The 16898-nt window shown below is 32.1% G+C and overlaps 1 protein-coding gene across 1 annotated transcript in view; it reads left to right on the forward strand.

Annotated features, from left to right (window-relative positions):
• The window catches only part of NDUFS4 (NADH:ubiquinone oxidoreductase subunit S4), a 149768-nt gene that overhangs the window by 120242 nt on the left and 12628 nt on the right, over window positions 1-16898 (forward strand). The window contains exon 4 of the mRNA XM_051990666.1: window positions 5968-6041. Coding sequence (XP_051846626.1) covers window positions 5968-6041 — 74 coding nt within the window. The remainder of the gene's footprint in view (window positions 1-5967; window positions 6042-16898) is intronic.

Below are 16898 nucleotides of genomic sequence, written 5' to 3' on the forward strand. Positions count from 1 at the left end.
TACAAACAGGGCTGCCACAAACATTTTTCTTTAGTATCTCTTTGGGGTATAAGCCCAGTAGAAACACTGCTGGATCAAAGGATATGCACAGTTTGATAACTTTTTGAGCATAGTTCCAAATTGCTCTCCAGAATAGCTGGATGTATTCACAATTCCACCAACAATGTATCAATGTCCCTGTTTTCCCACGTCCCCTGTGGCTTTTCTTCTTTAAGCATATAGTGAGTATTAAACTAGTGGGCCTCTTTGGCAAAAAATTAATATAGTTTCTGCATTAATTTTTAGTATTTCTCATCTTTATATCGCTTATATATATTTAATTTTCTTACTTTGTTTTTTCTTTAGTTGACAATCATTTTAGTCCCTACATACAAACCACTGGGGACATACACAGAGATACCCCCAAATAACTCCAGCTCTTTAGGAATGCACAGTCCTGGGAAAGATGACATACAATTACATTCAAACAAAATATATACTGGAGAAATTAGAAATAATCTTAGAGAAAAAGCACTAACATCAAGGGGAATTTGGTAAAGGTTTCTTGATAAAGATGGTGTTTTAACTGGTACCTAGAGGAATCAAAGAGACAGAAATGAAAAGGGAGAGAATTTAGAATATAGGAGAAATGACAGGAGTTGAAGTATGGAATATCTTTTGAGAAGAGTAGAAAGGAGGGAGTGTTAATCAGTCATGGAGTGTATGAAAAGGAATAAGGTAAGGAAGACCAGAATGGTAGGAGGGGGCCAGTTTAGTAAGGACTTTGAAAACCAAATGTAGGATTTTATATTTAGAGAATAACTCATCTCTCATTCAGTTTCTGGCAACTAACTTGCCCTCTGTGTCATCCTTGGAAATAGAAGGTCATCTAATTTAAGCAGAGGTACACACTGATTTAGCTATTGCGAATTCTTACAGCACCTAAATTTCCACATAGTATGATTTATCCTAACTCCTTATTGGATCAACAAAGCAGATGCCATTTGTAAGCCTGAAAATAGCCAAACTCCTACTCACTCACTGTCTCTATCTCTGTCTCTGTCTGTCTGTCTGTCTCTCTCTCTCTCTCTCTGTATGTGTGTGTGTGTTTCTCTTTCTCCTCATCCCGCCCTCTCCCTTTTCCTTTTCTCTCTCTCTGCCAGAAGATTGGACTCATCATACTTTTACTTTTTTTCTTTACCCTGCCATTTCATTGGTCAAATTTGTTATATAACACATATAGGGGTGAAAACTATCAATTTAGTAAGTTCCTCCTATGTATCAGACATTATGCTAACAGCTTTACAAATATTTCACATTAATTCTGTAAGGGTTATCCATGTTGTAGTAAACAATCTAGCAAATAGGGTGCATATGATTTTTCAGATTCAAACAGAACTTGAATGAGATTAAGTATTTTATGGATTTTTTTAGAAACTTATATAGTACAGCTATCATTAATTCAAGTTTGACTTCCTGAGAGGTGGTCATTTCTGGGAAAGTGTTTTTTTTTTTTAATTTTGAAGTTAAAGAATAATCTTAATTTTATTTTTTAAGGTAAAGATTTTGGGAGTTTGTAGCATATGATAAATCTCCAAATCCATTTTCAAAAAGATGGCTAGGTTGCAAGACCTTTTGATGATTATTGATAGTTCACTGAGCCTTTCATAATAATCTTGCCAGCTTTTCTTGATCATCTATGTATAGAGAGGACTATATACTAGAATAATTTAGAGGGAAGATTGGAAGTTTACCATCTTCTCTACTTATCTAGTGAGGCATTTAAGTTCCCTGGAGAATTCCTGTAATAGAACAGGTGGAAAAGACTGTGGCACCAGTTGGGCTTATTGGCAGGGATGAACAAGAATATTTTTCTCATTCCTTCCAGCCTAGATTTTATTGTACTTTGTGCCACCAATCAGTTATTTGCAGTAGGATTTACTAATTGAGAAATTTATAGAGATTGAAGCATCGAGATTAGAGAGCAGATAGTATGCAAAATGTCACTTTGAAAACTTAAGTGAATAGCAGTTTAAAAATTATGTTCTTATAATTTCCATGAATTCATCTCTTAAGATTGTTTTAAAATTGTAAGTTTGTTGAGGACAAACACTATTCAATTTGTGTTTTTATATTTTCTATATTTGTCATGATTCCATGTACATAGCTGACCCACATTTAGTGGAACTGAATTTAGTTAAATGTTTATGTACTTATCACCATATCACCTTCCTCTGCTATCTCTGACACGTGTGTATACATATAGACATAGATATATGTGTGTCCACAAACTTGAAAAGAGCATTCATTGATGTTTATAATATTATTGAAAATATTAAAATAATATATTTTCAAAAAAAGATTGTTTTTAGGTTTTATGATAATGTAGTCATAAATTATTTTATTTTATTAAGAGTCTTGAAAAATTAAATGTCAGTTTAATTTAATTCTGGTCTTCATTTGTTAGTCTGTATACATTATGAATGCGTTTAAAGATTTGACACTATATATATATATATACACTATATCTATACTAAATTATATATTCCCTTTGACCTGACTAAAACACTACTAAGTCTATACCACATAGAAATAAAAGAAAGAACAAAGGGATATATATGTACTGATATTTTTGCAGCTATTTTCAACAAAAAATTGAAGATTGAAACCGTTTCCCATTGTGGAATGGCTAAGATAAAGAATTTATATCACAATGTTAATGTAATAGAATATTATTGTGTCATAAGAAATTATGAAATGAGCAGATTCAGAGGACAGAAAACCTCTAGGAACTTTGGCAGAGAGAAGTGAGCAGAACTAGAGAACAATTTATATAATGATAGCATTATAAAGAAAAACATCAAAAGATATTAGAACTTTGATCAATGTAATAGTAAATAAGTCCAAAAGAAGGAAGATGAAACATTTTGCTCCCTCTTAGAGTAGTTGAACTCAAAAGACATAATGATATGGAACATTTTGGGGCATGGCCAATGTAGGGAATTATTTTGCTAGTCTTTGCAGCTATGTCAGGGCTTTTTTTTTTAATTTTATTTTTTTTTTTTTTTAATTAGGCTGTGGGAAGTAATAGTATGGACAGGCTAATTTTTAAGTGCCTGTTAATTAAAAACTTTAAAAAACAAAAAATGAAAAAAAAAGGTTTAAAAATGCACTTATAGGTTAATTGATCCTTTTGGAATGACTAGAGAATCATTTTACAAGTTGGAACCATTTCAGATATGCAGAACTACTATTAGGAGCTTGAGTTAAACTAATCTTTGAAAAGTAGAAACTAGTCTAGTTGACTTTCTTTGCTTTTAAAGGTGTCAACATTAATGTCTTATAATTTAAATATCCTATAAACATCTTGTAAAGGACTTATATTTTGGATATATCACTTGAAATTTGTACTTTTAAAAGGCAGTTTGTGTTGACACTTTGATTTGGTTTTGTTGTTGCTGTTGTTCTTTTAATAATCTTAAATAGTGTCTCTGCTTCTGTGTGAGGAATCATGAGATCTCTGAAAGTTGTATCAGTTGTGAAATCCAGGTATTTATTAGTGATTAGCAAAATAGTGAATATTGTCTGTGTTTTCACCTCTAAATTTACTTTTATTATATTTTTAAAGTGTTTGCTCTTGTCTAGAAATTGAAAAGGTACTATTTTTTGCTGACGTAATTGGAGTTAAGTGACTTGCCTAGGGTTACGTGTTAAGTGTCTAAGACCAGATTTGAACTCGGGTCTTCCTGACTTCAGGGCTGATGCTCTAATCATTGCACCACCTAGCTGCCCCGGTACTAATTTAAAAAAAAAAAATCATAACTTAGTTTTGGGAACAAGTGAATCATCACAACTAGAATATATCATTTTGTAAGACTCAAATATTTTATTATTGTAATTTCAATAAGCATTTACTAAGCCCTTACTACTTTCTCCTCCTCTCTTTTGCCTATCCCTAGGAAGACAACTGACAATTGCAGTTTAAATAATCAAACTTTTTTTTTTTAATTAGGAATGGAAAGCTAGTACAGATAGTCTGTTTGATTTCCTGGTGGAAATGAATAAGTTGATATATGAAAGACTGTATATTGTATATAGGACTAGGAATCAAGGGACATGAGCTAATTACATATGACCTTTGGTCAAGTCACTTAATGAACTAGTGTGTGGAAACAGTTTTAAAAGGAAACATTACAGTATCACAGAAAGAAAAAAAAAATCAAATCAAAACAAAAAAACACATTGAGTTGACAACTAGGTGACAGGCATTTGAATCACCCCACTTTTGCCACAAATTAGCTTTGTGTTCTTATTCAGTTAACATATGAGCCATATTCTTTATCTATAAAAAGACAATGGAGCTAAATAATCTCTAATGTCTCTTCCAGCTCTAAAATTCTAATATTCTTTTTTGTATATTAAACTAATATGATTATTTAACTTTACAGATCTGTTTATCTGAAAGATAAAGATAATACTACCTTCCCTATTCACACAGCACACATACCCCTTTCCCCTTCCCTCACTTCCCAAGGAATTTGAATTTAGATTTCCTAATTCCTAGCTTAGTGCTCTTTCACTGCTGTTTGTTCATTCATCAACTGAATACATTCCATCAATCACAAGTAATTTTATAAATTGTATGCACATTGACACTGGCTTTTAAATGGTTTATATGTAGTGTGGTCATTATGCCACAAAGAATAATATGAAAATCAATAGTTTTAAATTCTGGTTTGGAGATTTTTTAAAATTTCGCTAGCTTCTAGTGACCTGTTCATTCCCCATATATCCCTTATATTCATTTCATACATACTTTATATAATTATATCCATATGTTTTCTGATTGAATGTCAATTCCTGGAGGAAATTCATGGAATTAGAGAAATAATTTAGAGACAATTAATTTGTTAACAATTTGTCTTTATATCTCTAGTGCCTGGCACATAATAAGAACTTTATATTGCTTACTTAATTATTTTATGATCTTTAGAAGATCTCTTTGCCATTCTGAGCCACTTTTTCCTCACCTATAAAAATGAATTATTCAGGCTATTCTTTCAAATCCCTTCTATCTGAAAAGTTGTTTCTTAATAGCGAGTTCCTTAGGACTTCAGATTTTATATATTCTTGCTTTATCTGACTTAAAACAGCAAAAATCAAATAATCAAGTCACCAAGCATTTATTAGACAGTATGTGCCAGCACTGTTCGAGATTTGCAAAGAAAGATACAAACAACCCCTGTTCTCAAGTTTACCTGCAAGACACTTGTTACATAAAAGATATTTACACAGTAAATTAAAGTAATTTCATAGGGAGGTACTAGGATTGAGAAAAACTGGGAAAGATTTGCAGAATGTAGGATTTGATCCAAGACTTGAAGAAAGCAAGGAAAATAGTGTGATTCTTGAGAGTATATGATTTTGTTATAGTTGAGAGTTTTTCTGGAAGAATCCAGTCCAGATAGTTCCTGTTTGCTATCATCAGCTTTCATTAAGGGTTACAATGGCAGTCACATTTTTGAAATCTTGTGGCATTTCTTCAGCATTTCATGTTTTGGAAAGGAAGAAAAGCCTAGATGCCTAAACATTACCTCCATTCCTCCTTGAAAAACTCAGCAGGTATGCCATTAGGTCCTGGAGCCTCATTGTTCTAAATGTCTCTGACAGTAGGAGTGATTTCTTCAGAAGTTGGAACACAAACCATGTTCATCATATCTTGGCAGTTTCTCTATGCTTTATAGTAATGATGGAATTAAGATGGCCAGAGTTTTGTTGTTATATCTCTGCAGGGTTCTCTGTTTGGATGATGAGGATAAAAAGAAGCCTCATATCTCAGTTTTCTTCTTCCTGTTTTCCTTTATAGCCCTTTGTGTTTTAGCACGAAAATGCTTAAAAAATCCAGACATATATGCACACAATAATCTGTCTAAAAATGTTGGCATATTAAGCTCCAGATAACTAAACACAAATATTATTTTTTAACAGGGCAGATCCTCTCTCAAATCTCGTTCTAACCTTCAGTACTAAAGAAGATGCCATTGCATTCGCAGAAAAAAATGGTATGTATTCCCTTCTTTTCTCCAAAACAGTCAGCCCCTGATTTTATGAATAAGTTGTTAACCAAAGTCATTATCATTCAATAGTAGTTAAAACCTGAATTTAAGGAACTTTAACTTTTGGTAACAAAACTTTTAAAAATTAAATTTTATGGCAAGTTCTAGGATCTCTTAATTACAACCTACCCTTATTTGGTTGTTATCAATTAGTCAGCAAAGCCCTTATACTTTGCTAATCACTGTATTAAGTTCTAGGCATACAAAGAAAGACAAAAACAGCCCCTCCTCACACTGGTAGATACTATACTTTCTTTCTTTCTTTCTGTTTTTTAATAGCTTTTTATTTACAAGTTATATGCATGAGCAATTTTACAGCATTGACAATTGCCAAGTCTTTTGTTCCGATTTTTCCCCTCCTTTCCCCTACCCCTTCCCCCAGATGGCAGGTTGACCAATACATGTTAAATATGTTAAAGTATAAATTAAATACAATATATGTATATATGTCCAAACAGTTATTTTGCTGTTCAAAAAGAATCATACTTTGGAATAGTGTACAGTTAGCCTGTGAAGGAAATCAAAAATGCAAGCTGACAAGGGTAGAGGGATTGCAAATAAATACTTTCAAAAAGACATCCAAATTTAATGAAATGTTATATTACTTGGCATGCTCTTATTTGTGTGCCAAACATTCTATTCAGTTCAAGAGTCCATGAGACAAATTAACAAGGTAACATTGGAGAGAAAGACATTAGCTGCTGCAATGACCAGGAAAGGCCTCAAACAGAAACTGGCACTTGAGCTGAGTCTTAAAGGAAAGTAGAGATTCCAAGAGACTGAGATAAGAGAAAGCATTACACTTATGGGCTGGAAAGGAATGGGGAGAAGCTAGTGCCCAGAGGTAATCCTGGCTTCTCAAAGATTATGACAGTGGAGGTTCAGGTATAGTTTTACAATAGACTGTGTCTGCTTTTTAAGCTACTACAGAGAGGCTCAACAGCAGTAGCCTATTCACATAGTGATGAGTTATTTGACTAGGACAATTCGTGCACAGTTTCTTCAAAACAAGGACTGACTGCTTAATTTTTTCCTTTGTATTCTCAGTGCTTCACACAATGCTTTTAACACTGTGGGCATTTAACATTTGTTAACCTGATTTCAATAGATTGAAACAAAGAAAAATATATAGTAATTATATATAGTAATTATTAATCTTGTATGACTTCTTTCTGCTTCTCCAATGATGGTGACAAAAATGGTGGGAGAAGAGGCAAATGGTGCTAAATATCAATTATTTTTTAAATGATTTATAACAACTTTGGCTCTTGATATTCTGAATATGAGATCAAAGATCAATAAATTAATATACTACTGAAGAGTAAAAATACATCAGTATTGACATTGTCATTTTAGGGAAAACTAAAGACATTTACTTTAGAATTGAAGAAGTAGACAGATTTGCTAAGCACTCAGTTAAGACCCTTAAACCAATATAAATTTTTTAATAGTTGTTGTTGACTTAAATGCCAAAGTGGACACAGCAAGATCATTGAAAAATATGTTGGAAAACTTGGTTCTGGAATAAGAAATAAGATAGGCCAAAGACTGATAGGCTATAAAGAAATATCAAATCTATATATCATGCTACTTCAAAAAGAAATTTAGAAATTGCTGGCAAATGCTAAATAAGCAGCATTACAAGAATAAAATTAATTGTATTTGAAAATAGAAAATTACTGATTACATTTATATGGATCATTTTCAAATTAATTAGCTATCTTTGTAATATCTGACCATAGATGTTTTAGATTTTTTTATAAATTTTGAACAGTATCATCTCAGAACAGTAAGTAGTGATGGATGGTTAAACAGATTTGTAGACAATTTGTTAAGAGACCTAACCTAGATCATACTGAAGGCATTCAAAGAAATATGGAAATAGAAAATGGAAGTGATAGGTTTAAAAAAATTATATTAACAGACTTGTTTCTCCAGTAGTGACAGTGGAGTCGTCACATTTGAACTCTAATTTTAGTCTTCAGTGTCATTGCTTCATAAAGAAGTAGAAAAGCCCTAAAGAAAATAAAGATAGTAAGAACACCTGGACTAAACAGAGTATTCATGTAAGATGTTGGTACTGGAAATGATATGGTTTTAAAGGTATTTAAGGGTATTAAAGGATTGAATCCTAAGGTGTTTGAAAGAGGGGAAGATACTAAAGTCTTCAGAAAAACTTATTGACTTTATTATTACCCAAAAATTGTGGGCAAGAGAGTTTATCTGTTGATCCATATGAGTATTTTCCTAGCTCTGTAAAATTCTTATCAAAAATAATCTATTCATGAATCAGTAACAACTTGGATGAAGTTATGAAAATAGCAAAGCTTTCAAAAATGACATTATGCAGCAGATTACATCTTTATATTGACCAGTAACTCAAAAATACAAAAATTTCACTGTGCTTATTTGTTGAATGTAAAAAAAGTTGTTGAAAATTTATGTTGAAAAGGAAGATGCTACCTTAAAGATTGTCTTCCAATAAAGTATGTTGTATACATGTCAAAATTGTTAAGTTTCCTTGAAAGATATAATAAAAATGTGTTTTGATGATTTTATTATTAAATCAAGCAATAACATAGAGATGTTCTTAGCAAAGGTATTTGCTCCTTATTTGGAAGAATTCCAGGTTTGTGTCAAAGTGGAAAATGGATTCCTTATACATGGAGGTTTTATTGATATTCCTATTTGCAGATTCTGTGAATTACAATCCAAATTCACTTCTGTTCTTTGCTTCTACTGCTGCCACCAGACCAAGTACCATCTCTTTATTTCCCTCCCAGATCTACTTCAATACCTGAATTAACATGCATAGTTTAGTGGGGTTTTTTGTTTAAAAACAAAAGAATTACACTTTGACACTGGAGAAGACTCAGAATCAGCAACACTGGAAATAAGTAGCATAAAGGATTTGGGAAGAATTTAGCATTGAGTAGAGAACCTAAGTTAGAAAAGATCCTCAAAATCATCTTATTAAAGGAATTGGAGTTTAGAGGACCTGAATTCATATGTGGGCTGCTACTCCTTACTAGTGATGTGACCATGGCAAATCCAGTTTATTCATTTTACAAATGAGTAAATTAGACTAGATGGTTTCTTGGATTCCTTCAAGATCTAAATCTCTCATCCTAGACTTACAACACCTTTATGTTTTTATTGATATCTTTTGTTTTTGTATCACTTACATGTCCTTTTTTATTTCCAAACCTTCCCCCTCCCAGAAGGTTATTTCTTAGTAAAAAATAAAAAGTTATCATAATCACTCAACACATTGCGATGTTCCAAACCTATGGAGGTCTTCTTCTGCAAAAGGTCAGGAAAGGCTATCATCTCTAATTTATTCTTTGGAGTTAAGTTTTATCTTTAAAGTTTTATAATATTCATTTTCATTAATTTTGCTGCTCTTCCAATTTGCTTTGTTGTAGTCATAGCATATATTGTTTTCCTGTTCTGTTTACTTAGTTTCTATCTATTAATATGATTCATTCCATGCTTCTTTGTACAACACAGTAATATGCTGTATTGTATACCCCAGTATAATGAGTGCCCTGGAAATTTTTTTAAATAGGGTTAGAAGGCAAAGAATAGGGGAAAGGGAATAAGCATTTATATAGAACTTAGAATGTGACAAGCATTGTGCATTTTAGAGACACTTTACAATTACATCCTCATACCTGCAAGGTAGTTACTAGAAAATAATAATTTTTATAATTGAGGGAAGCAAAGATTAAATGATTTGTCCAGGATCATACATCTAATAAATATTTGAGGCTGGATTTGAACTCAGGTGTTCCTGACTCAAAGCCTGCATTCTGTCTACTAGACACAATTTAGCCATCTCTAAGGAAACCAATTGTAATGAAAAATACAGTTATCATATATATGTTTGTGGACCCCAGATTAAAAACTAGAGCTTTGACCCTCTTTCTATCTTCTATTCATCATCCCAGTCCCTCCCCTGCTGGAGATCCAAGCAGATTTAGTTAATCCTCCAGATAGGAACTATAAAAGGGAAATAGAGAGGTAAGGATGGGAGTACAACATCTTAAGTTATAACCTGGGACACATTACATAAAAACATTATTAAACGTGGTAGTTGAGTAGTTTTAATAATTTAGTACCATATACTTAAGCAATATTATATATTAGATATGTTTTTGTGGGCTAGCTAGGAAATTAAAGGAAAATGTATTCCAAATTAATAACAAATGATTTACAGACAAATTTAAAGTATGTTCCTTATTTGTAATTTGGGGGCTGCGTCTCTCCTCTGTGTGTGTGTGTGTGTGTGTGTGTGTGTGTGTAAATCTAAACTTAGAACTTGTTCATTTAGTAGAATCTAAATTAATGTATTACAAATAAAAATAATAAAAAATTTAAAGAACCTATCAACTACATCCTATTAAAACTTTTGGGGAAGAAATTTAAGTTCTTGACATAAAGTAATTAAGTTCTTGACAAAAAATAAAATTTAAGTTCTTGACATAAAATTTAGAAAAAGACAAAATAATATTATTGATCTGATGGATCATTTAAAATACCTCACATTTCCAGTAAATTTATTGACTTGTTTTATACATTCTTCATGGAAATAATTTCTTGGCTAGTATAGAAATGTGTTTCTAAAGCCTCCTGTGCTTACAAAAAAATTAGTAATGCAGTTAAGATAATAAAATGATTCCTTAGTGCTCTGTGAGAGATAGTGTGCTAGATACTAGAAATTTCATGATTAGAGGAATATTTCAGGTGTCATTTCTGGCAAGACTTTTCCCCAATATCTTTTTTTTCCCTTTATATTATATGTCAGTTGAATGAGAATAGAAATTATAACTTTGCTTTGAGCCATGCATAATGTGGGTACACAGCTGCATTAGGAATCTTGAAACCTGCCAAGTATTCATGCACCTCAGTCTTTGGCCTTACAAACCCTTTGCTATTCTGGTACTAAGCCTCTGTTGAGCAAAGACCGCCAGTCATGTCAGTTTGTGCCAAATTATGTAGTAGTTTTTCTTTGGGGCACAAATGGAGAGTAAGGAAAAATCATTAAACCGTTTACTTATGAACTTGTGTCAGAACTTTGGATTATCTTTGGAAAAAAGACCTTTTACAGTACTTGAATTTAAATTTCTTGCAAATAAAAATACCACAAACAAAATCATGCCACTACAGAACTTCTGTATTTGCATTGTCATAGATATGCAATCAGTTCTATAAATAATAATTTTCTTTTAATTTAATTTACATGGAGTACATAAGATAATTATGGTCCATTTTGTGTCAATAGCCATTTTTCTTTGTAGCATTTGAAAATATTACTAATAGTTACTTCCTCCAAACACTCATATCACAGAAAATTAAACATCCAAATCCATAGTCTAGAAATCTACAAAAGAAATGGGAAATTTAGAGAAAATAATTGGTCATCGACTGTTATAACCAAATCCTGTTAGGATATTGGAGCACTTGCCATATTGTCTAATGCTGACTTGAAGATTTAGAAGTGTTTCAATGAGAAATATTTCTGTATATGAAATAGCAGACATGATATAGCTCATCATTTAAATACTGGTCATTGAATTTTTAACTAATCCATGCCATATGGCTTATTTCTCCAGTGGAAAATGATGGCAATGCTAGAACCATAGCATCTCCCTGGTACAGCCTAGCTCATTTGCTTTGATAACTCTTTTGTACAACTGGGGAGAGTTAAGCTAAGTTTTATTGTACTAAAGACACAGATGGAACAATTGTATATCACCTTGAATTTATGTAGCTTTTTTTTCTTTTAAAAGAAGCTAAGTATTTTTATATGTAGTATTTCATTATCAAGAATTTTAAAAATTTAGGAGTTATATAAAATATTATAGAAATATGTTATTCTTATATTTCTGTATTATACTTTCTCAGTTTACTTGGCCATAATCTATTCTATTGCAAGCAAATTTTTTTTTCTTATTTTCCTCACACATTTTTTAAAATTTCAATATTTTATTTTTCCAGTTACATATAAAGATAGTTTTCAACATTTGGTTTTATAGGAGTTTAATTTTCAGAATTTTTTTCTCCCTCCTCCCATCCCTTCTTCCCAAGATAGCAAGCAGTTTGTTATAAATATTATAGATGTGCAATCATTTCTACCTTTGGGGGTGAGAGGGGAGTGTTACTTTTTTCTTGTGGTTTTTCCTTTTTGTTCTGCTTTTTCTTTCACAATATGAATAATATGGAAATACATTTAAAATATTACTCTGGTTCACATTTATTCTCCATAGTTGTCTCTCTGAATGTGGATGGCATTTTCTATCCAAATCTGTTGAAATTGTCTTAGATCACTGCATTGCTGAAAAGAGCTAAGTTTATCATTTTGATCATCGCATAGGCTTGCTCTTACTCTATACAGTGTTCTCCTGATTCTGATCACCTCACTCAACATCAGTTTATTGTAAGTCTTTCCAAGATTTTCTGAAACCAACCTGCTCATTTCTTTTAGAACAATAATATTCCATTACATTCATATACCATAACTTATCCAGCCATTATCCAACTGAGGGTATCTACTTATTTTCTAATTCCCTTGCCACTACAAAAAGAGCTGCTACAAACATTTTTGCACATGTGGGTCTTTTCCCCTCTTTTATCTTTGTAATACAGACCCAGTAGTGACAGTGATAGATCAAAGAATGTGCACAGTTTTATAGTTCTTTGGGCATAATTCCAAATTGTTCTCCAGAGTGGTTGGATTACTTCACAATTTCAACAACAATGTGCTAATGTCCTAATTTTCCCAAATCCCCTCCAACATTTATTATCTTAGCCAATTTGGGAGGTATGAAGAAATCAGAGTTGTTTTAATTTTCATTTCTCTAATCAATAGTGATTTAGAGCATATTTTCATATGACTACAGATGGCTTTAATTTTTTCATCTAAAACTTGTTCATATCTTTTGATCATTTATCAATTGGGGAATTAATTGTGTCCTTTTAAATTTGACTCCGTTCTCAGACTTTATCAGAAACACTGGCTATAAAAAATTGTTCCCCAGATTTCTGTTTCCCTTCTAAACTTGGCTGCATTGATTTTGTTTGTACAAAAACTTTTTAATTTAATGCAATCAAAATTATTCATTTTGTATTTCATAATGTTCTCTGGTTCTTCTTTGACCTCAAATTCCTTCCTTCTCCAAAAATATTACAGATATACTATCCCTTGCTCTCCTAATTTGCTTATAATATTTTTTATGTTTAAGTCTTGAACTCATTTCAACCATATGTTGGTATAGGATATGAGATATGATCTATGCTAGTTTCTGCCATACTATTTTCTGGTTTTCTCAGTAATTTTTGTCAAAAACTGAATTCTTATCTCAGAACTCAGAGTCTTTGAATTTGTCAAAGGGTAGATAAGTTGGTGACTATTGTGTCTTGTGTCTAACCTATTTTGTGATCTACCATTCTCTTTCTTAGCCTGTACCAAATGATTTTGATGACCGCTACTTTATAAAAGAGCTTTAGATCTGGTACAGCTAAGCCACCTTCCTTTGAAATTTTTTTTCTTTTTTACTAATTCCCTTGATATTCTTGACTTTTTGTTCTACTAGATGAATTTTGTTGTTTTTTTTTTTCCTAGTTCTATAAACTGATTTTTTTTTTTGGTGACAATTTGATTGGTATGGAACTGAATAAGATTAATTTAGAGAGAATTGTGTGAGCAAGTTTCAAGTAAAAAAGCAAGAATAAAGCTTTCATACATAATCTCTCTTATTTCCCTTGATGAAAATATGATTTTTCATTATTCTCCAGTTAACCTGTTCTTATTTAATCATTTGCACTCTTCCTTAATGTATTATATTAACAGTGAAAAGTAATTTCAAAAATATTGTACCATGAAGTTCAGAGAATTCACAAATTTGTGTATCCCTGAACAATAGGATAAAGGAAAGGTGAGAAAGATTTTTCCAATTTTATTTATTTATTTTTTTTTGCTGGAATTATTGGGAGTTGACTTTTCTGGAAGGTAGCTGTATAATGGAGAAATCAACACTTATGGCCTATTTATAAAGTGAATTAGACTCCTGAAGATCTATAAGAACATATACCATAGCCTTCAGTTCTTTCTTTTTCTCTTCAGTTTAGTCCTTGTTTTAAACTGGCATCATACTTTCTAACTTTTTTAAATAATCAAGGAAGTGAAATCTGCTTTATGGCTTAATTTATTGAACAAGTCAAATGGCAAAAAACCAAATCTCTTATCTACATTCTAATGAATCTAGTAGTTCTAACAGTACAAGTATTTATGTAAGTTGCAGTCATACAACTTTCTGATACACCATATTGAGAGGAAAATTAAACAAATTCCCTCACTACAGCAGTGTTGCAAGAGTCATAATTCGTGACATAGAAGATTTGATGTCTAATCATGAGCCAGCCTTTTAACTATGATCTAGGCAAGTCCCACAATTTCTCTTGTTTGTTTCTTAAATGTTTCTGAGTTTTCCCAGGATATTTTTTTATTTCAGTCTTTATTTTCTCTGAGTGTTGTTGCTGGTGATAGGATTCTAAAACTGCACAAAGCGATTTAAAGTCAGTTTTTAAGCAATTACAATCCCTTATTCTTTTCTGGTGATAGACCAGTGATATTGGGTTCTGCTTCACCTGTACTTCTTCCCAAAAAATAAACCACATTTCAAGCATGATCTCTGAGAACTTAGTACTACCATCATTAAAAGGGTATATACCAAGATAGATCTTAGACCATATTTTCTAAATAGAATATTGGAATATACTCGAAGGGAAAATATAAAAGGGGGGCTTTCTAGCCCAAAGAAGCAGTTTACACCGACTTTTTACTAGCTTGTTGTTAAGTGCAGAAGTGCATAAAGTATTACTGATAATAAGCAAGTAGAAGTAGAGATCTTAAGGGAAGAAGGCAAATTCAAATTCATAGCTATCAGTAAAACTTGGTGTGATGAAATCCATGAAACTTTGACTCTAGAGAGGTATAATTTTTTAAAAAGAAACAGAAGAGATAATTGTTGAGGGAAAGGAAGAATAGAATAGTAATGAATACATGATGTTTCAAAAGTCTTAGTGCAGTTTTAGGCTTTAATAGCTAAGATATACTCTTATCTAAAAAGTAGGTGGTGAGGGGAAAACATGGTAGAGAGCATTTGAGTAAAGATCTGTGGAAACATACGTCATAAAAGAAGATTACAGGCCACCTACACTGAAATGGATAAGGAATTCAGAAAATATCACTAGCTGATCAAGAAGAATAATATATATTAGTGTCGGGGGACTTCAGTTATCCAAACCTCTGTTGGAAGTCCTTTCTCTGCCAGAAGTCAAGCTACCTAATCATTTTTTGACTTGCTATAAAGATAAGTTCCTCCTTTAGAAATCTGAGAAATCAACAAGGGAAAATTTCTTTTCAGGATTTAATTCTAATCAAGTTGTCGGAGTGGAAGTGATGGGAACTTAGTGAAGGAAGTGACTAGAATTGCTAAAGTTTTTGTGACAGAGGCAGGAAAACCAAGCATAGTCAAAAATATTCCTTAGATTTGAGAAAAGCAGATTTCAGGGGAAGTATAGATAGGCTCCTATCCATTAAAAATTCAACCCTGGAGGAAGAAGCTCAAAGATAAAATTGGGAAGACACAAAAAGAAATCATTCCAGTGAGGCAAAGAAAGAAGTGTATAAAAAGATGTATAGGACTTACCAACTTGGACTTTTTAAAGATGCATACAATAAGATGATAGCATTGTACAGATAATGTGAGGGATGCTAAAAGTATAAAATAAATGGAGGCTGCTAGTAAGAAAAGCTAAGACTGACCAAAAATCATTTGGGTTTTTTGGGGAAGATGAGGAGGGAGAGCATTTTGTTCATATTGAGTTAAATAAGAGGAACAAAGAATGGATAGGATTGATGCTTTATTGTAGATGGGATGATGACAGAAGGCAAAACAGTCTTAATTATTTTTATTTTCTTTTCCTGTCAGGGAGAATGATTTTTGAGTTAGGATCATATAGGACAGATTTAGAGCTGGAAGACACTTTAGAAGTTGTCCAATTGCTTCATTTTACAATTGAGGAGACTGAGGCCCAGAGAGGTTAATTTGTGAGTTGCCCCAAATCAAATAGGTAATAAGAAACAGAGGAGGAATTTGAACTCTGCTCTTCTGGTTGTAAATTAATTACACTTTGGGGAGAGGGGTGGGGATGGATAATAGGAACTTGAAACCCAAGGCATATCCATATAAGATTTTATGAATTTTAGTCACTTGCCTCAGATGAATCACACATTCTGTAGTAGTGAAAAAACTTACAATGCGATTTCTGAATCACTATTAGTGGCTTCTTGAAAGATCATGGAAAATGAAGGAATTATCACAACTCCAGAAAAGGAAAGAGAATGGATTCTGCAAATTAAATGTAGGCCAGTTTTTAATTCCTGTGAGGTTTCAAAATTCGACAGCATATTATTAATTAGTGAATGGACATCCAGAAAAGGAAATATGACAACAAAGGTGATAATAAAAAGCCAGCATGATAAAGATTTATCATGATCATGATCAGATTATGCTAAACTAACATTTTTTTTGAAAGTTATTAAAGTGGTAGATTCAAGGAAGTGACAGAGATTAGAATTTCATAGATTTTAGCAAAGCATTTGTCAATTTCTCATGGAAAAGATGGAGAATTGTGAACTAGATACTAGAGTTAGATGGTTTTAGAACTGGTTAAATGACTGGACCAAAAGGTCGTTAATAGTTTGATATTAGCTTGAATAGATCTCCAATGGATTTT

The sequence above is a fragment of the Antechinus flavipes genome, chromosome 1 (assembly GCF_016432865.1).
Source record: "Antechinus flavipes isolate AdamAnt ecotype Samford, QLD, Australia chromosome 1, AdamAnt_v2, whole genome shotgun sequence".
Taxonomy (NCBI): domain Eukaryota; kingdom Metazoa; phylum Chordata; class Mammalia; order Dasyuromorphia; family Dasyuridae; genus Antechinus; species Antechinus flavipes.